The following is a 15647-nucleotide window of genomic DNA, read 5'->3' on the forward strand; positions in this document are numbered from 1 at the left end:
CTTGGGGGAAGGGACTGAGGGAAGGTGGCTAAATTTGCTAATGACACACAGATCGGTAGGAAAGTAAATTGTGAAGAGGACATAAGGAGAGTACAAAGTGTCAAAGGTAGGTTAAGCGAGTGGGTAAAGATCTGGTAAATGGGGTATATTGTGGGAAAATGTGAATTTGTTCATTTTGGCAGAAAGAATAAAAAAGAAGCTTATTATCTAAATGGTGAGAGATTGAGGAGCTCTGAGATTCAGAGGGATCTGGGTGTCCTAGTGCATGAATCACAAAAGGTTAGTATACAGGAACAGCAGGGAATTAGGAAAGCTCATAGAATGTTATCGTTTATTGTGAGGGGAATTGATTACAAAAGTAGGGAGGTTATACTTCAGTTATACAGGGCACTGGTGAGACCACATCTGGAGTATTGTGTACAGTCCTGGTTAAGTAAAGATGTAAATGCATTAGAAGCAGTTCAGAGAAGGTTTACCAGATTAATACCAGGAATGGGTGGGTTGTCTTATGAGGAAAGGTTGGACAGGTTAGGCTTGTACCCACTGGAGTTTAGAAGAGTAAGAGGCGAGTTGATTGAAACCTTTAAGATCCTGAGGGGTCTTGACAGGGTGGATGTGGAGAGGAATCGCGGTTTAAAAATAAGGGGTCACTCATTTAAGACAGCGATGAGGAGAATTTGTTCTCTCAGAGGGTGGTGAGTCTCTGGAACTCTCTTCCTGAAAAGGCGGTGGAAGCAGAGTCTTTGAATATTGTTAAGGCAGAGGTGGATAGATTCTTGATTAACAAGGGGGTGAAAGGTTATCGGGGGTAGGCAGGAATGTGGGGTTGAGGTTACATTCAGATCAGCCATGACCTTATTGAATGGCGGAGCAGGCTTGAGGGGCCGAATGGTCTACTCCTGCTCCTAATTTGTATGTAAAATAACATGAACAAATTCTCGTCTTCGACAAAGAAGATCGTGGGTTCGAGCCCCGTTCCAGAAACTTCAACCCTATAATCCAGGTCAACATTCCCAGGGTCAGTGCTGAGGGAGCGCCGCACTGTCGGAGGGTCAGTGCTGAGGGAGCGCCGCACTGTCGGAGGGTCAGTGCTGAGGGAGCGCCGCACTGTCGGAGGGTCAGTGCTGAGGGAGCGCCGCACTGTCGGAGGGTCAGTGCTGAGGGAGCGCCGCACTGTCGGAGGGTCAGTACTGAGGGAGCGCCGCACTGTTGGAGGGTCAGTGCTGAGGGAGCGCCGCACTGTTGGAGGGTCAGTGCTGAGGGAGCGCCGCACTGTCGGAGGGTCAGTACTGAGGGAGCGCCGCACTGTTGGAGGGTCAGTGTTGAGGGAGCGCCGCACTGTTGGAGGGTCAGTACTGAGGGAGCGCCGCACTGTCGGAGGGTCAGTGCTGAGGGAGCGCCACACTGTCGGAGGGTCAGTGCTGAGGGAGCGCCTCACTGTCGGAGGGTCAGTGCTGAGGGAGCGCCGCACTGTCGGAGGGTCAGTGCTGAGGGAGCGCCGCACTGTCGGAGGGTCAGTGCTGAGGGAGTGCTGCACTGTCGGAGGGTCAGTGCTGAGGGAGCGCCGCACTGTCGGAGGGTCAGTGCTGAGGGAGCGCCGCACTGTCGGAGGGTCAGTGCTGAGGGAGTGCCGCACTGTCGGAGGGTCAGTACTGAGGGAGTGCTGCACTGTCGGAGGGTCAGTGCTGAGGGAGCGCCACACTGTCGGAGGGTCAGTACTGAGGGAGCGCCGCACTGTCGGAGGGTCAGTACTGAGGGAGCGCCGCACTGTCGGAGGGTCAGTACTGAGGGAGTGCCGCACTGTCGGAGGGTCAGTACTGAGGGAGCGCGCACTGTCGGAGGGTCAGTGCTGAGGGAGTGCCGCACTGTCGGAGGGTCAGTACTGAGGGAGCGCCGCACTGTTGGAGGGTCAGTGCTGAGGGAGTGCCGCACTGTCAGAGGGTCAGTGCTGAGGGAGTGCCGCACTGTCGGAGGGTCAGTGCTGAGGGAGCGCTGCACGGTCGGAGGGTCAGTGCTGAGGGAGTGCTGCACTGTCAGAGGGTCAGTGCTGAGGGAGTGCCGCACTGTCGGAGGGTCAGTACTGAGGGAGCGCTGCACTGTCGGAGGGTCAGTGCTGAGGGAGCGCCGCACTGTCGGAAAGTCAGTACTGAGGGAGCACCGCACTGTCGGAGGGTCAGTACTGAGGGAGTGCCGTGCTGTCAGAGGGTCAGTGCTGAGGGAGCACCGCACTGTCAGAGGGTCAGTACTGAGGGAGCGCCGCACTGTCGGAGGGTCAGTACTGAGGGAGTGCCGCACTGTCAGAGGGTCGGTGCTGAGGGAGCACCGCACTGTCCGAGGGTCAGTGCTGAGGGAGCGCCGCACTGTCGGAGGGTCAGTACCGAGGGAGTGCCGCACTGTCGTAGGGTCAGTACTGAGGGAGCGCTGCACTGTCGGAGGGTCAGTACCGAGGGAGCGCCGCACTGTCCGAGGGTCAGTGCTGAGGGAGCGCCGCACTATCGGAGGGTCAGTACCGAGGGAGCGCCGCACTGTCGTAGCGTCAGTACTGAGGGAGCGCCGCACTGTCGGAGGGTCAGTACCGAGGGAGCGCCGCACTGTCGGAGGGTCAGTACCGAGGGAGCGCCGCACTGTCGGAGGGTCAGTACCGAGGGAGCGCCGCACTGTCGGAGGGTCAGTACTGAGGGAGCGCCGCACTGTCAGAGGGTCAGTGCTGAGGGAGCGCCGCACTGTCGGAGGGTCAGTGGGAAGTTATTGTGTTCCTATTAGCTGCCACATTTCCTACAACAATGACAACACTTTTTATAAATAAGTACGTGATTGGCTGAAATGCACTCTGGGACATCTGAGATGGTCCCTTTAAGACAAAAGCAAAATACCGCGGATGCTGGAAATCTGAAATAAAAACAGAAAATGCTGGAGAAACTCAGCGGGTCTGACAGCATCTGTGGCGAGAGAAACAGAGTTAACGTTTCGAGTCCGTGTGACTCTTCAGAGCTTTCGAGAAGTAGAAATGTGATGGGTTTTATATTGTTTAAGGGAGGGGGAGCCGGTGACAGCTAAAGAGAGTTTGACAAAGATGTCCTGGACACAAGACAAATGGAGTGTTAATGGTCTTGTTAAAGACTAAAGAAGGTGCTGATAGTGGCAGAAAGGTAAGATAGCAGGATTTTTAAAAACATTTATTCATTCTCGGGATGTGGGTGTCGCTGGCTAGGCCAACATTTACTGCCCATCCCTAACTGCCCCTTGAGAACTGAGAGTCAACCACATTGCTGTGGGGTCTGGAGTCACGTGTAGGCCAGTCAAGGTAAGGACGGCAGATTTCCTTCCCTAAAGGGACATTAGTGACCCAGATGGGTTTATACAATCGGCAATGGTTTCACGGTTACTATTAAATCCAAATTTTTATTGAATTTAAATTGCATCTGCTGTGGTGGGGATTCGAACCCGGGTCCCGAGAACATTATCCTGGATCTCTGGAATACCAATCTAGTGGCAATACCATCACCTCCCTCACCTCCCCTGTTAATAGTAGAACAAGGGTGAGCACTCCTGAAAACAAAACATGAAAATCAAATGACAAATGGTCCGGGGGGTGTTGGGGAGGGGTTTTTAAAAAAATAAGAAGAAATGAAAGAATAAAAGAAAACTAAAATTAAATAAAAGTAAGAATAAATAAATAAAAATTGGATTAAAAAGGGAGTGAGATTGGAGGAGGGAGTTTATGATCTAAAGTTGTTGAACTCAATATTCAGCCCGGAAGGCTGTAAAGTGCCTAGTCGGAAGATGAGGTGCTGTTCCTCCAGTTTGCGTTGGGCTTCACTGGAACAATGCAGCAAGCCCAGGACAGACATGTGGGCAAGAGAGCAGGGTGGAGTGTTAAAATGGCAAGCGACAGGGAGGTTTGGGTCTTTCTTGCAGACAGACCGAAGCTGTTCTGCAAAGCGGTCGCCCAGTCTGCGTTTGGTCTCTCCAATGTAGAGGAAACCGCATTGGGAGCAGCGAATGCAGTCAACCAAACTGAGGGAAGTGAAAGTGAAATGTTGCTTCACTTGAAAGGAGTGTTTGGGCCCTTGGACGGTGAGGAGAGAGGAAGTAAAGGGGCAGGTGTTGCATCTGCTGAGCATTGCATGGGAAGGTGCCGTGGGAAGGGGAGGAGGAGCTGGAGGTGATGGAGGGAACAGTCGCTATGGGGCGGGGTGGGGGGGGGGAGGGGTGAAGGAAAGATGTGTTTGGTGGTGGCATCATGCTGGAGTTGGCGGAAATGGCGGAGGATGATCCTTTGAATGCGGAGGCTGGTGGGGTGATAAGTGAGGACAAGGGGGACCCTATCATGTTTCTGGGAGGGAGGAGAAGGCGTGAGGGCGGATGTGCGGGAGATGGGCCGGACACGGTTGAGGGCCCTGTCAACGACCGTGGGTGGAAAACCTCGGTTGAGGAAGAAGGAGGACATGTCAGAGGAACTGTTTTTGAAGGTAGCGTCATCAGAACAGATGCGACGGAGGCGAAGGAACTGAGAGAATGGGATGGAGTCCTTACAGGAAGCGGGGTGTGAGGAGCTGTAGTCGAGGTAGCTGTGGGAGTCGGTAGGCTTGTAATGGATATTGGTGGACAGTCTATCACCAGAAATTGAGACGGAGAGGTCAAGGAAGGGAAGGGAAGTCCAGACGAGAGCATGAAGCAGCACCGATACAGTCATCGATGTACCGGAGAAAGAGTCGTGGGAGGGGGCCTGAGTAGGACTGGAACAAGGAATGTCCTTTAAGACAGTCTTTTAACCTACATCTTGATTCAGGCTTTCAGTGGCCTTTCCAAATGTGGCTCGGTGTCAGATTCTCAATGTAATAATCGCTCCTGACTTGGGGACTTTCTACCACATCGAAGGCGCTAGATGAATGCAAATTATTGTATCCAATTATCATAACTATAATTGGTTCAGTTTCCATTACCCTTTCAGGTAATGCATTGATTTAAAATTAATACTTTAAAGTTAAAGGCTATAATAAAAATTTTAAATTCAAATTAAAACATTGTCCCACTTGTGAAACTCCCTCTGGTTTTTTAAACTTTAATAAGCTGAACTCAGCTCAGGGGCGCTTTACATCCGGAACTGGGGCCGGGGACCGGGGTTTTCCAGCCGGAGCATTTGGAAGGTGACACCTACCCTCTCCCGGAAGTGGGTGAGGGCGCGGGTTCCGGCCGCTCTCCGCGGCCTCTCCGATCGATTGAGCGAGCGGCGGCCGCTGGCGGAGGCTGAGCGCCGGGAGCTGTCCCTGGGCTCGGCCCGTCTCTCCCTCTCCCTTCTCCCCGGTGTGTCTGATTCCCCCGGAGCCGGCGGTAATGGCGGCAACAGCGATGGAGGGAAACGCGAGCCACCGAGCCGGGATTAGGCGAGTCCGCGCATGCGCCGCCGCCGGGACCGGGATTGCGCGTGCGTATAGGGGAGGGGCGGGCTATCGGTCGCAGTGCATGCGTGGTGCCCAGGGTACCGGCAGCGGGAAAACTCGCTGCAGCGCCGTCCCTGGCTGGAGGTCAAAATTGTAGTGTTACTTGTTTACATGGAAATTTCCAATTGTAACTGTGGACTGAGAAGTTGAACGTTTACTGAAGGTGTGAAAATAGGGACCAAATATCTCTGCATATTGGCCAAACACCACTCTCACCTCCAACCCCCTACATCTGCTTCACCTTTAACCCACCGTGTTAAACTAGAATCGTAATTGGCTCCCTGTCTGCTCTTTACCCCTACCCCAGCATGACAATGGGTGCGAGAGGGAAGAAATTAGCCCAGTTCCTTCTCACAGTCACTATTTATTTAATTCACATAATGTGGGCAACATTGGCAAGGTCAGTCTCCACCCACCAGGGGATCCAGCCTGAACTGTGTTTCAATGCTGTTACATTGAGCCTGGAAACCGGTGCTGACCCTCTGACAGTGTAGTGCTCCCTCAGCACTGACCTTCCGACAGTGCGGCAATCCCTCGATATTGACTCTCCAACAATGTGGCACTCCCTCGATACTGACCCTCGGACAGTGCGGCGCCCCCTCGATACTGACCCTCCGACAGTGCGGCGCTCCCTCGATACTGACCCTCCGACAGTGTGGCGCCCCCTCGATACTGACACTCCGACAGTGCGGTGCCCCCTCGGTGCTGATCCTCGGACAGTGCGGCGCCCCCTCGGTGCTGACCCTCGGACAGTGCGGCGCCCCCTCGGTGCTGACCCTCGGACAGTGCGGCGCCCCCTCGGTGCTGACCCTCGGACAGTGCGGCGCCCCCTCGGTGCTGACCCTCGGACAGTGCGGCGCCCCCTCGGTGCTGACCCTCGGACAGTGCGGCGCCCCCTCGGTGCTGACCCTCGGACAGTGCGGCGCCCCCTCGGTGCTGACCCTCGGACAGTGCGGCGCCCCCTCGGACAGTGCGGCGCCCCCTCGGTGCTGACCCTCGGACAGTGCGGCGCCCCCTCGGTGCTGACCCTCGGACAGTGCGGCGCCCCCTCGGACAGTGCGGCGCCCCCTCGGTGCTGACCCTCGGACAGTGCGGCGCTCCCTCGGTGCTGACCCTCGGACAGTGCGGCGCCCCTTCGGTGCTGACCCTCGGACAGTGCGGCGCCCCCTCGGTGCTGACCCTCTGACAGTGCGGCACCCCCTCGATACCGATCCTCCGACAGTGCGGCACTCCATCAATACTGAGCCTCTGACAGTGCAGTGCACCCTCAGTCCTACTTTCAGAATTTGAACCTGGGTTTTGGGATTCATCCTCTGGACTGGAGCTCGAATCCACAACTTTCTGACTGAGATGAGAGAGAGGCAGAGCTACACACTAAGCCAATGATTTGACAAAACATGGATTTGTTTGTAATTAAATAGGAAAGCTGTTTGAAAGGAAAGCGTAGTTTGCAAACTGGGCTTTATAAACAGAGATGCACAGTGCGGAAGCAACAGAACTGGAGCTGAACCTTTATAAACACGGGTTTGGCCCCAGCTGGAGGATCATGTCCCATTCTGGACCCTACACTTTGGGAAAGATGTCAAGGCCCCGGAGAGGGTGCGGAGGAGATTTACTAGAATGTTCCCAAGGATGAGGGACCTCAGTCCATGTGGTGAGACTGGAGTAGATGTGACTGTTCTCCTTACAGCAACGGAGGTTAAGGGGGAGAGTTACAGAATCACAGAATTGTTACGCTATAGAAGGAGGCCATTCAGCCCAACATGTCTGCACTGGCTCTCTGAGCATTTTAACTTAGTACCAACCTCCTGCCTTTTCCCTGTGCCCTTGCACATTGTCTCTATTTAAATAATCATATAATGCCCTCCTGAATGCCTCAATTGAACCTGCCTCCACCACACTTCCAGGCAGTGCAATCCAAACTCTAACCCTAACTACTCGCTGTGTGAAAAAGTTTCTCCCTGTCTACTCTGTCCAGGCCCCTCATTATTTTGATAACTTCCATCAAGTCTCCTCTCAGGCTTCTCTTCTCCGAGGAAAACAGTCCCAACTTCTCCAATCTTTCCTCATAACTGAAGTGTCTCATCCCTGGAACCATTCTCATAAACCTCTTCTGCACTCACTTCAATGCATTCACATCCTTCCTATAGTGTGGTGCCCAGAACTGTACAATATTCCAGCTGAGGTCTAACCAGTGTCTTATATAAGTTCATCATAACTCCCTTGCTCTTGTACTCTAAGTCCCTATTAATGAAGCCTAGAATACCATATGCTTTAGAAACAGCTCTCTCTATCTGTCCTGCTCTGCCACCTTTAATGAGTTATGTACATATACGCCCAGGTCTCTCTGCTCCTGCACACCCTTTAGAATAGTATCCTTTATTTTATATTGTCTCTCTATGTTCTTTGTACCAAAGTGCATCACCTCACACTTCTCCACATTGAACTTCATCTGCCACCTATCTGCCTACCCCACCAATGTGTCAATGTCCTTTTGAAGTTCTACACTGTCCTCCCCACAGTTTACAAATTCTCCTAAGTTTTGTGTCATCTGCAAACTTTGAAATTGTCCTCTGCCCACCAAGATCTAAATCATTTATATATATCAGGAAGAGCAAGGTTCCCAAAACCGACCCCTTTTTCCAGCCTGAAAAATGTTCACTAACCATTACTCTCGGCTTCCTAACCCTCAATCGAGGCGTTCAAAATCAGGAAGGGTTTGGGTCGAGTGAATAAGGAGAAACTGTTTCCAGTGGCAGGAGGGTTGGTAACCAGAGGGACACAGATTGAAGAGAATCGGGAAAAGAGCCAGAGGGGGAGATGAGGAGAATGTTTTTTTGACACAGCGAGTTGTTGTGATCTGGAAGGCGCTGCCTGAAAGGGCGGTGGAAGCAGATTCAATAGGAACTTTCAAAAGGGGGGAATTAGATAAATACTCGAAAAGGAGAAATTTGCAGGACTGTGGGGGGAGAGAGAGCGGGGGGGGGGAGTGGAGACTCATTGGATAGATCTTTCAAAGGGCCAGCACAGGAATGATGGGCTGAATGGCCTCCTCTGGTTGCTGTGTGATTTGACGGTGCTAATTTCTCTTCTGTTCCCTTCTTCCTTCCAGTTCCCAGGAGCTGCTGCAAGAGATGAAGGCCTTTCTCAGTGGAATTGACCCTGTGCACGGCCACAAGCTGACAGTGAAGGATCACGCTCGGTGTGGGATCCTCCTGCTGCGGAACCTGCCCCCTGCCCGGGGAGCTGTCCTGGAGCATCTGCGCGGAGTCTTTGATGAATACGTCAGCGGCTACATCCTGGACCTTAACCATGAGGGAGGCGGTGGAGTGGGGGGTGGAATGGGTCCCCTGGGGCGGCCCGGCCTGGACGATGTTACCCAGGAGATCCAGAGCGTCCTGTCGGAGTTTGTGCACTCGAACCCCGAGGCCTGGGCTCCCCTGGTCTCCGCCTGGTCCATCGACCTGATGGGCCAGCTCAGCAGCAAGTACTCTGGACGGCACCAGGTCCCTCACGCCAGCAGCCTCAACGAGCTGCTCCAGCTCTGGATGTCCTGCAAAGCCACCCGGGTCCTGATGGAGATCTACGTGCAGTGCCTGTCCTCGATGATCAGCAGCTGCCCTGATGCTTGCGTTGACGCCCTCCTGGACACCTCGGTCCAGCACTCGCCCCACTTTGACTGGGTGGTGGCCCACATTGGCTCTTCCTTCCCCAACACCATCATCAGCCGGGTCCTGTCCTGCGGCCTGAAGGATTTCTGTATGCACGGGGCCTCCTCGGTGGTGGACCCCCTCTTCCCCTCCCTGGCGGACAAGCGGGTGCCCAAGGTGGCCTCGGTGGTGGGTATCCTGGGCCACTTGGCCACCCGCCACTCGGACAGCATCAAGCAGGAGCTGCTGCTGATGTTCCACGAGAGCCTGGGCTCCCCCCGGGACCCCCAGCAGCACGCCACCGTCCCCTTCCTGCTCCAGCTGGCCGCCATGTCCCCCATGCTGCTCAGCACCGTCTCGGGGGAGCTCATCGACTCCCTCAAACCCCCCGTCCTGGACCAGCTCCACCAGCACTTTGCGGGGCTGAGCCGGGACGACTCGGAGAACCTGGTGGGGCTGGTGGTCCACCTGATCTGTCAGACGGGGCCCGGGGCCTACCGCATCCTGCAGTTCCTGGTCAACACGGCCATGCCGGCCTCGGTCATCACCACCCCGGGGCTGGCTGTGCGGGACAGCGTGAGGGAGGCCTGTCACCGCATCATCCAGCTGCTCCTGCTCAACCTGCAGAAGCTGGTGTACAACAGGCCCTCCGCCAGCCTGAGCGAGCCCCAGCCCCGGGCTATCCCCTTCTTCGATGAGCTGAAGGGGAGGGTGAGGGACCTGTGCGTGGAGACCCTGCGACTCGAGCGCAAACGCCACCTGTGGCAGCACCAGCTGCTGGGCCTGCTCTCCGTCTACTGCGGGCAGAGCTGTGCCACCGAGTCCCTGTGCCACCTGCTGGCCTTGGCCTCTTCTCCCGAGGAGCTGGCACTGGCCGTCCAGCTGTACGGGGGGCTGGCTGCCTCGATGCCAGGGCTGCTGCCGGCTACCGTCCGGCGGTGTGTGACCCGGCTGCACTCGTCCAGCCTCCCCGAGGCCCAGGCTGCCCGGCTGATGGTCAACCTGGCCACCCTGGTGCAGTGGGAGGGGCCGGAGGAGGAGGTGCCCTCCCCCATCGGTGCCCGGCTGGCCGAGGCCCTGTCTTGGCACGTCCGCGACCTGGGCCAGCTCCTGCCGCACTCCGACCCCCAGGTCTCGGAGGCCGCGGCCCTGCTCCTCTCGGCCGTCCCCCTGCCGCCGGCCCTGAGCCCCGCCCAGCTGGCCGGCTTGGTGCGCTCCGCCGTCGGCCAGTTCCTGCTGGCGCTGCGGCGCGGCCGGGAGGCCGCGGCGTCGGACTGCGCCCGCCTGCTGACCCGCCTGAGCGCCGCGTCCCCGGCTGCTCTCCGCGCCGTCCTCCAGCAGCTGGTCAGGTCGGCCACGCATGGCGGCAGTGCCGGGCTGTTCGGCGGGCGGGCGCAGGGGGTGCCTTGGGCGCCGGGCCCTCCCCCCGCGGCCACTGGCGACTCCTTGCTCGACGTCAACCGCAAGTTCGGCACGGCCGTCAACTTTGGCGGCAGCGTCTGGGCCGTGTTCCACGCTGGCGTGATTGGCCGGGGGCTGAAACCGGCCTCCACCGTCACTGCGCCCGGTCCCCAGGAGGCCGCGCACAACCTGTACCAGCTGCTGAGCCTGGTGGTGAGGTGTGGCAGCGGCGGCAGGCCCCTGACCGAGCCTGACCCCAGCCTGTCCCGGCAGGGACCCCCGCCCATCAACCCCGAAGCGGCCAAGGCCGTGGCCGTGGCGCTGGTGGAGGGTCTGTGCCCCGACGTCACCAACAGCGAGCTGGCGTGGCCGCCCGAGGATCACACCCATAACACTGTGGAGCGAGACCTCCAGATCCAGAACCGCTTCGAGGAAAACCCCCTCCTCTTCCGGCTGCTCCAGTTCGTGGCCCTGGGCCGGCCCGCCCTCTGTTACTGCTCGGTGCTCCTGCGGGGGCTCCTGGCCACCCTCATGGCCCATTGGGAGGCCTCTCGCCACTCCCTGACCACCAGCTCCCCCTGGCAGCTCCAGGCCTCCTGCAGCCTGGTCTCCTGCATGGGGGAGGGTCAGCTCCTGCCACCCGTGCTCAGCAACATGCACGAGATCTTCCACCTGCTCACCCCCTTCGAGGTCCACCTCCTGCTCCTCAGCATTTGGGACTACATGAAGGACAATGGGCCCCTGCCCCAGAAATTCACCTTTGACCCCGAGCAGGGCCAGTTCTACCGGGACTTCTCGCGGGACGGTGACATCAGCAAGTACCTGGACGTCCTCCACAGCATCCTGCACAAGAACATTGACCACCTGGGACATCTGTGTGGCCGCTTTCAGGTCTGACCGGGGATTGACCTTTCGGCTTTCGCTCTGCAGTTTCGGAGGGAGAGGGTGTTTAACTGTTGAACAGAAGAGACTAGGACTCACCGCACGGTCTCCAAAGCTGATCACCCGAGGGTGTCCGCCGCATCCAAATCCGATCGGCCTGTCATCCGGACCGTCTGCCCCTTAAAGCGGTGATCTTCCTCGGGGCAAAGGGAGTGGAGCAGACGAGGTGGCGCTCGAAGGGCGCGTTGGCTGAACGGTTCGGGAGTGGTAATATCCAGGCTCCTCTGGTCCGCTGGAGGCTCCTGTTTCAATGCCCCGGTTGCGGTTTTAAAAAAATGACAATTGTTTGTCCTCACGCTGCGAGTCGCTGGTGTCAATAGTTGCTCCGCACAACGCTGAAGGTGCCAGGTTTAATGGGTTGTGGTGACAGCTGAGGTGCTGCCAATGAAGAAGATTGCTCCTTCGGGCTGGTCCGGATCCCTCATCTCCATCCAGCGGCTTTTTCCCTACACGTAGGGGAATGCTGACCTTACAGCCGGCAGCAAAGACAGGGTCGGCCTTTGGCGTGAAGCCCCACCCCCACCCCTCACCCCCACCCCCCACCCTCCCACACCCCCACCCCCACCCCCACGGCCCAATTACTCTGGCGAGTAATAATGAGAGACTTGTGAATATGAAACTTTCTCTTTTGTAAATTGTCCCATTTGAGTTTTTGAAAAAAAAAGAAGATTGCGAATTGAAATAAAAAACTGTTCTGCTTGTCTGGAGTATTCTATCTGAACTGTCCCCCCCACCCCCACCCCCAGCTGGAAGACTGTGCAGCCCTGCACCTCAGTCAGTCGGTGAGAAATGTCTTCACTCAGGGTTGTGAGTCGTTAAAATTCTTTATCCCAGTCACTGAGTATGTTCAAACCTGAGCTGGATGGATTTCTGGGCAATAAGGCAGGGGAGGGATGTGGGGATAGTTGCGGGCAGTGAGATGTGAGCTGGAAGATCAGCCTTGATCTTATCGAATGGTGGAATAGGCTCGAGGGGCCGAATGGCCTCCTGCTCCCCTACCTTCTGTTCTGAAAAACCCGAATGATAAGATGTGGGATCAGTGCGTCACCTCCAGAAACAGGAACAATCCGGGTCCAGTCAGTGCTGAGGGCCACCATTGACCTCAGCACCTCCCCTCCCCCCGGTTTGGAGACGTTCCTGTCCGTGGCTGCTGTCCTGCTGGAGAGTTTACAGGTGGGCAACGCACAGGGACTCACTGTCCTCGACGCTAACCAACCCCCCACTCACTCCTCCCCCCCACTCCACTTCACCCCCACTCCACCTCATCCCTCCCCCCGCTCCACCTCCTCCCCCCACTCCACCTCACCCCAACTCCACCTCCCCCTCCCCAACCCACTCCACCTCACCCCAACTCCACCTCCCCCTCCCCAACCCACTCCACCTCACCCCAACTCCACCTCCCCTCCCAACCCACTCCCACCTCACCCCAACTCCACCTCCCCCTCCCCAACCCACTCCACCTCACCCCCACTCCACCTCACCCCTCCCCAACCCACTCCACCTTCCCCTCCCCAACCCACTCCACCTCACCCCCACTCCACCTCACCCCTACCCCACCCCACTCCACCTCACCCCTCCCCCCCACTCCACCTCACCCCTCCCCCCCACTCCACCTCACCCCTCCCCCCCACTCCACCTCACCCCTCCCCCCCACTCCACCTCACCCCTCCCCCCACTCCACCTCACCCCTCCCCCCACTCCACCTCCCGCCACTCCACCTCACCCCTCCCCCCCACTCCACCTCACCCCTCCCCCCACTCCACCTCACCCCACTCCCCCTCCCCCCACTCCACCTCACCCCTCCCCCCACTCCACCTCACCCCTCCCCCCACTCCACCTCACCCCTCCCACCCACTCCACCTCACCCCTCCCCCCACTCCACCTCACCCCTCCCCCCACTCCACCTCACCCCCCCCACCCACTCCACCTCACCCCTCCCCCCCACTCCACCTCACACCTCCCCCCCCACTCCACCACACCCCTCCCCCCCACTCCACCTCACCCCTCCCCCCCACTCCACCTCACCCCTCCCCCCCACTCCACCTCACCCCTTCCCCCCACTCCACCTCACCCCTCCCCCCCACTCCACCTCACCCCTCCCCCCCACTCCACCTCACCCCTCCCACCCACTCCACCTCACCCCTCCTCCACCTCACCCCTCCCCCCCACTCCACCTCACCACTCCCCCCCACTCCACCTTCCCCCCCCACTCCACCTCACCCCTCCCCCCACTCCACATCACCCCTCCCCCCCACTCCACCTCACCCCTCCCCCCACTCCACATCACCCCTCCCCCCCCACTCCACCTCACCCCTCCCCCACCCACACCACCTCACCCCTCCCCCACCCACTCCACCTCACCCCTCCCCCACCCACTCTACCCTACCCCTCCCCCCACTCCACCTCACCCCTCCCCCCCACTCCACCTCCCCCCCACTCCACCTCCCCCCTCCGAGCCACATGTCAAATCAAAATACTAACGAATAAACTTTTCAGTTGAGAAGGTGACTGCACACCCTGAAGAAAATGGAATCCCTCCGTGCACTGCTCCTGTCCTCCTCACAAGATTTCCCTTTGCAAACCTACATTGCAAGTGGTTTAATAGAGGCCGTACCTGCCCAGTGTGTGGAGGAAATGTCAGCCTCTTTGAATGTATAGGGTGGCCTGTTGCACCCAGTAGAAGGGGAAGGGTCACGTGTAACTTTGGGACTACCTGTCATCAGCCTAAGGGGTGATTCCCAGTTCAGAAGGCAAGGTGACAAAACACCGAAGCAGCAAAGCCGATAACAAAAGCCTATGAGCTTCCCGGCTAAAGTGCGAGCTTAGCTCACAGTCACCTCTCTGAGTCAGAGGGTTGTGAGTTTGAACCCCCTCAATGGCTTGAGATCAAATATCAAAGGCCGACACTTCTGTGCTGCTACCCGGTGTTGAGGTTTTGCAGGATTGTTTTATGGATGAGAATTTTAGCCAAGGGTGGATAATAAAGATCCCACAGTATTAATGGAAGGACAATGTCTTGGCCAACATTCAACTTCAGCGAGTTGCTCCCCAGAGAGAGGATGGGCCGAAAGGCCTCTTCCTTGTGCCGTGGGTGCTCGGTGATGCTTCGATTTAGTTCCTGTGGTCCGATGTGGGACAATAACCATTTGTAAAACATCCCAGGCTGATGTTATCAAAAACAAAAACAGAATTACCTGGAAAAACTCAGCAGGTCTGGCAGCATCGGTGGAGAAGAAACGTTAACTGATTTCTTCTCCACCGATGCTGCCAGACCTGCTGAGTTTTTCCAGGTAATTCTGTTTTTGTTTTGGATTTCCAGCATCCGCAGTAGCTTTTAGTTTTTTGTTTTTATCTCTGACATTATCAAACACAGTTTAACACGGAGCCACATTAGGCGACAATAGGGACGGGCGACCAAAAGCTTGGTTAAAAAAGTTAAGCGTATGAATTAGGAGCAGGACTAGACCATTCGGCCCCTCGAGACTCTGCTCTGCTGTAAAAGAGCATCTTGGAGAGAGGGAGAGGTTTTGAGGGGGAATGTCATCCTGCTGCACTTTCAATACACAATTAATAAATGTTTCTTCTCAGCTGTCACAAGTTAGGGCTGTCTGGAATTATGCTCTAATTCACATCGACCTTTAATTTAATTACTAATAAAAGTGTCAATCTCTTCCAAATCCGTCCAGAAACACAGAGCTGTCAATCAAACTCGGCAGTAACCACGCCCATTGGTGACGCAGCTGTCGATCAGGCGCGGCACGGATCCCGGCCCCCCCCCACTCCTTGTGACGCGGACTGTCAATCTCTGCTTCCCCCCGGGGGGCACTGTCACCACACCCTCCCGCCGCTCGTCCAATCGGGTTGAGCTGACGTGTCGACGCCAGGAGAAGGTGCAGGAGGGGGCGGGGCTCGGCGGAGGGCAGAGGTCAAATCCGTGCCGACGTCACCCCGAGCGGCTCGAGCTCAGCCAAGATGGCGGCGGCGATACTGAGGTGAAGCGGAGCGGGGCGAATTTATCAAAAGATTTGTAATTGGGGAAATTTTCAGGGTGTTTGCTGACCGTCAGCGGCAGGGGAATGAGGATCGAGGCTGGGAGCCGGTGTTCGGCCAGGTTTTAATTCAACTGCCATCAGTGTGAATGGGGCTTCCTACTTCACACCGTGCAGGAGTGTTGCCAACTCTCCAGGATTGCCCGGGAGGATCCGGGCCA

At 57.0% G+C, this 15647-nt stretch overlaps 2 protein-coding genes across 3 annotated transcripts in view; both read left to right on the forward strand.

The window, feature by feature from the left end:
• The first annotated feature begins 5163 nt into the window (after positions 1-5163).
• ints5 (integrator complex subunit 5) lies at positions 5164-12136 on the forward strand. Its single transcript, XM_078534902.1, has 2 exons — positions 5164-5387; positions 8557-12136. The coding sequence occupies exons 1-2, from the start codon at positions 5338-5340 to the stop codon at positions 11390-11392; spliced, it is 2886 nt and encodes a 961-aa protein (XP_078391028.1). The 5' UTR covers positions 5164-5337; the 3' UTR covers positions 11393-12136.
• Positions 12137-15340: 3204 nt separating this feature from the next.
• The window catches only part of LOC144672905 (neutral alpha-glucosidase AB-like), a 35708-nt gene continuing 35401 nt past the window's right edge, over positions 15341-15647 (forward strand). For both annotated transcript variants that reach the window (XM_078534904.1, XM_078534905.1), the window contains exon 1: positions 15341-15429. In XM_078534904.1, the coding sequence (XP_078391030.1) occupies positions 15410-15429 (20 nt within the window). In that variant the 5' untranslated portion in view covers positions 15341-15409. The remainder of the gene's footprint in view (positions 15430-15647) is intronic.

Source organism: Cetorhinus maximus, unplaced genomic scaffold (genome assembly GCF_964194155.1).
Source record: "Cetorhinus maximus unplaced genomic scaffold, sCetMax3.hap1.1 HAP1_SCAFFOLD_140, whole genome shotgun sequence".
In the NCBI taxonomy this organism is placed as follows: Eukaryota; Metazoa; Chordata; class Chondrichthyes; order Lamniformes; family Cetorhinidae; genus Cetorhinus; species Cetorhinus maximus.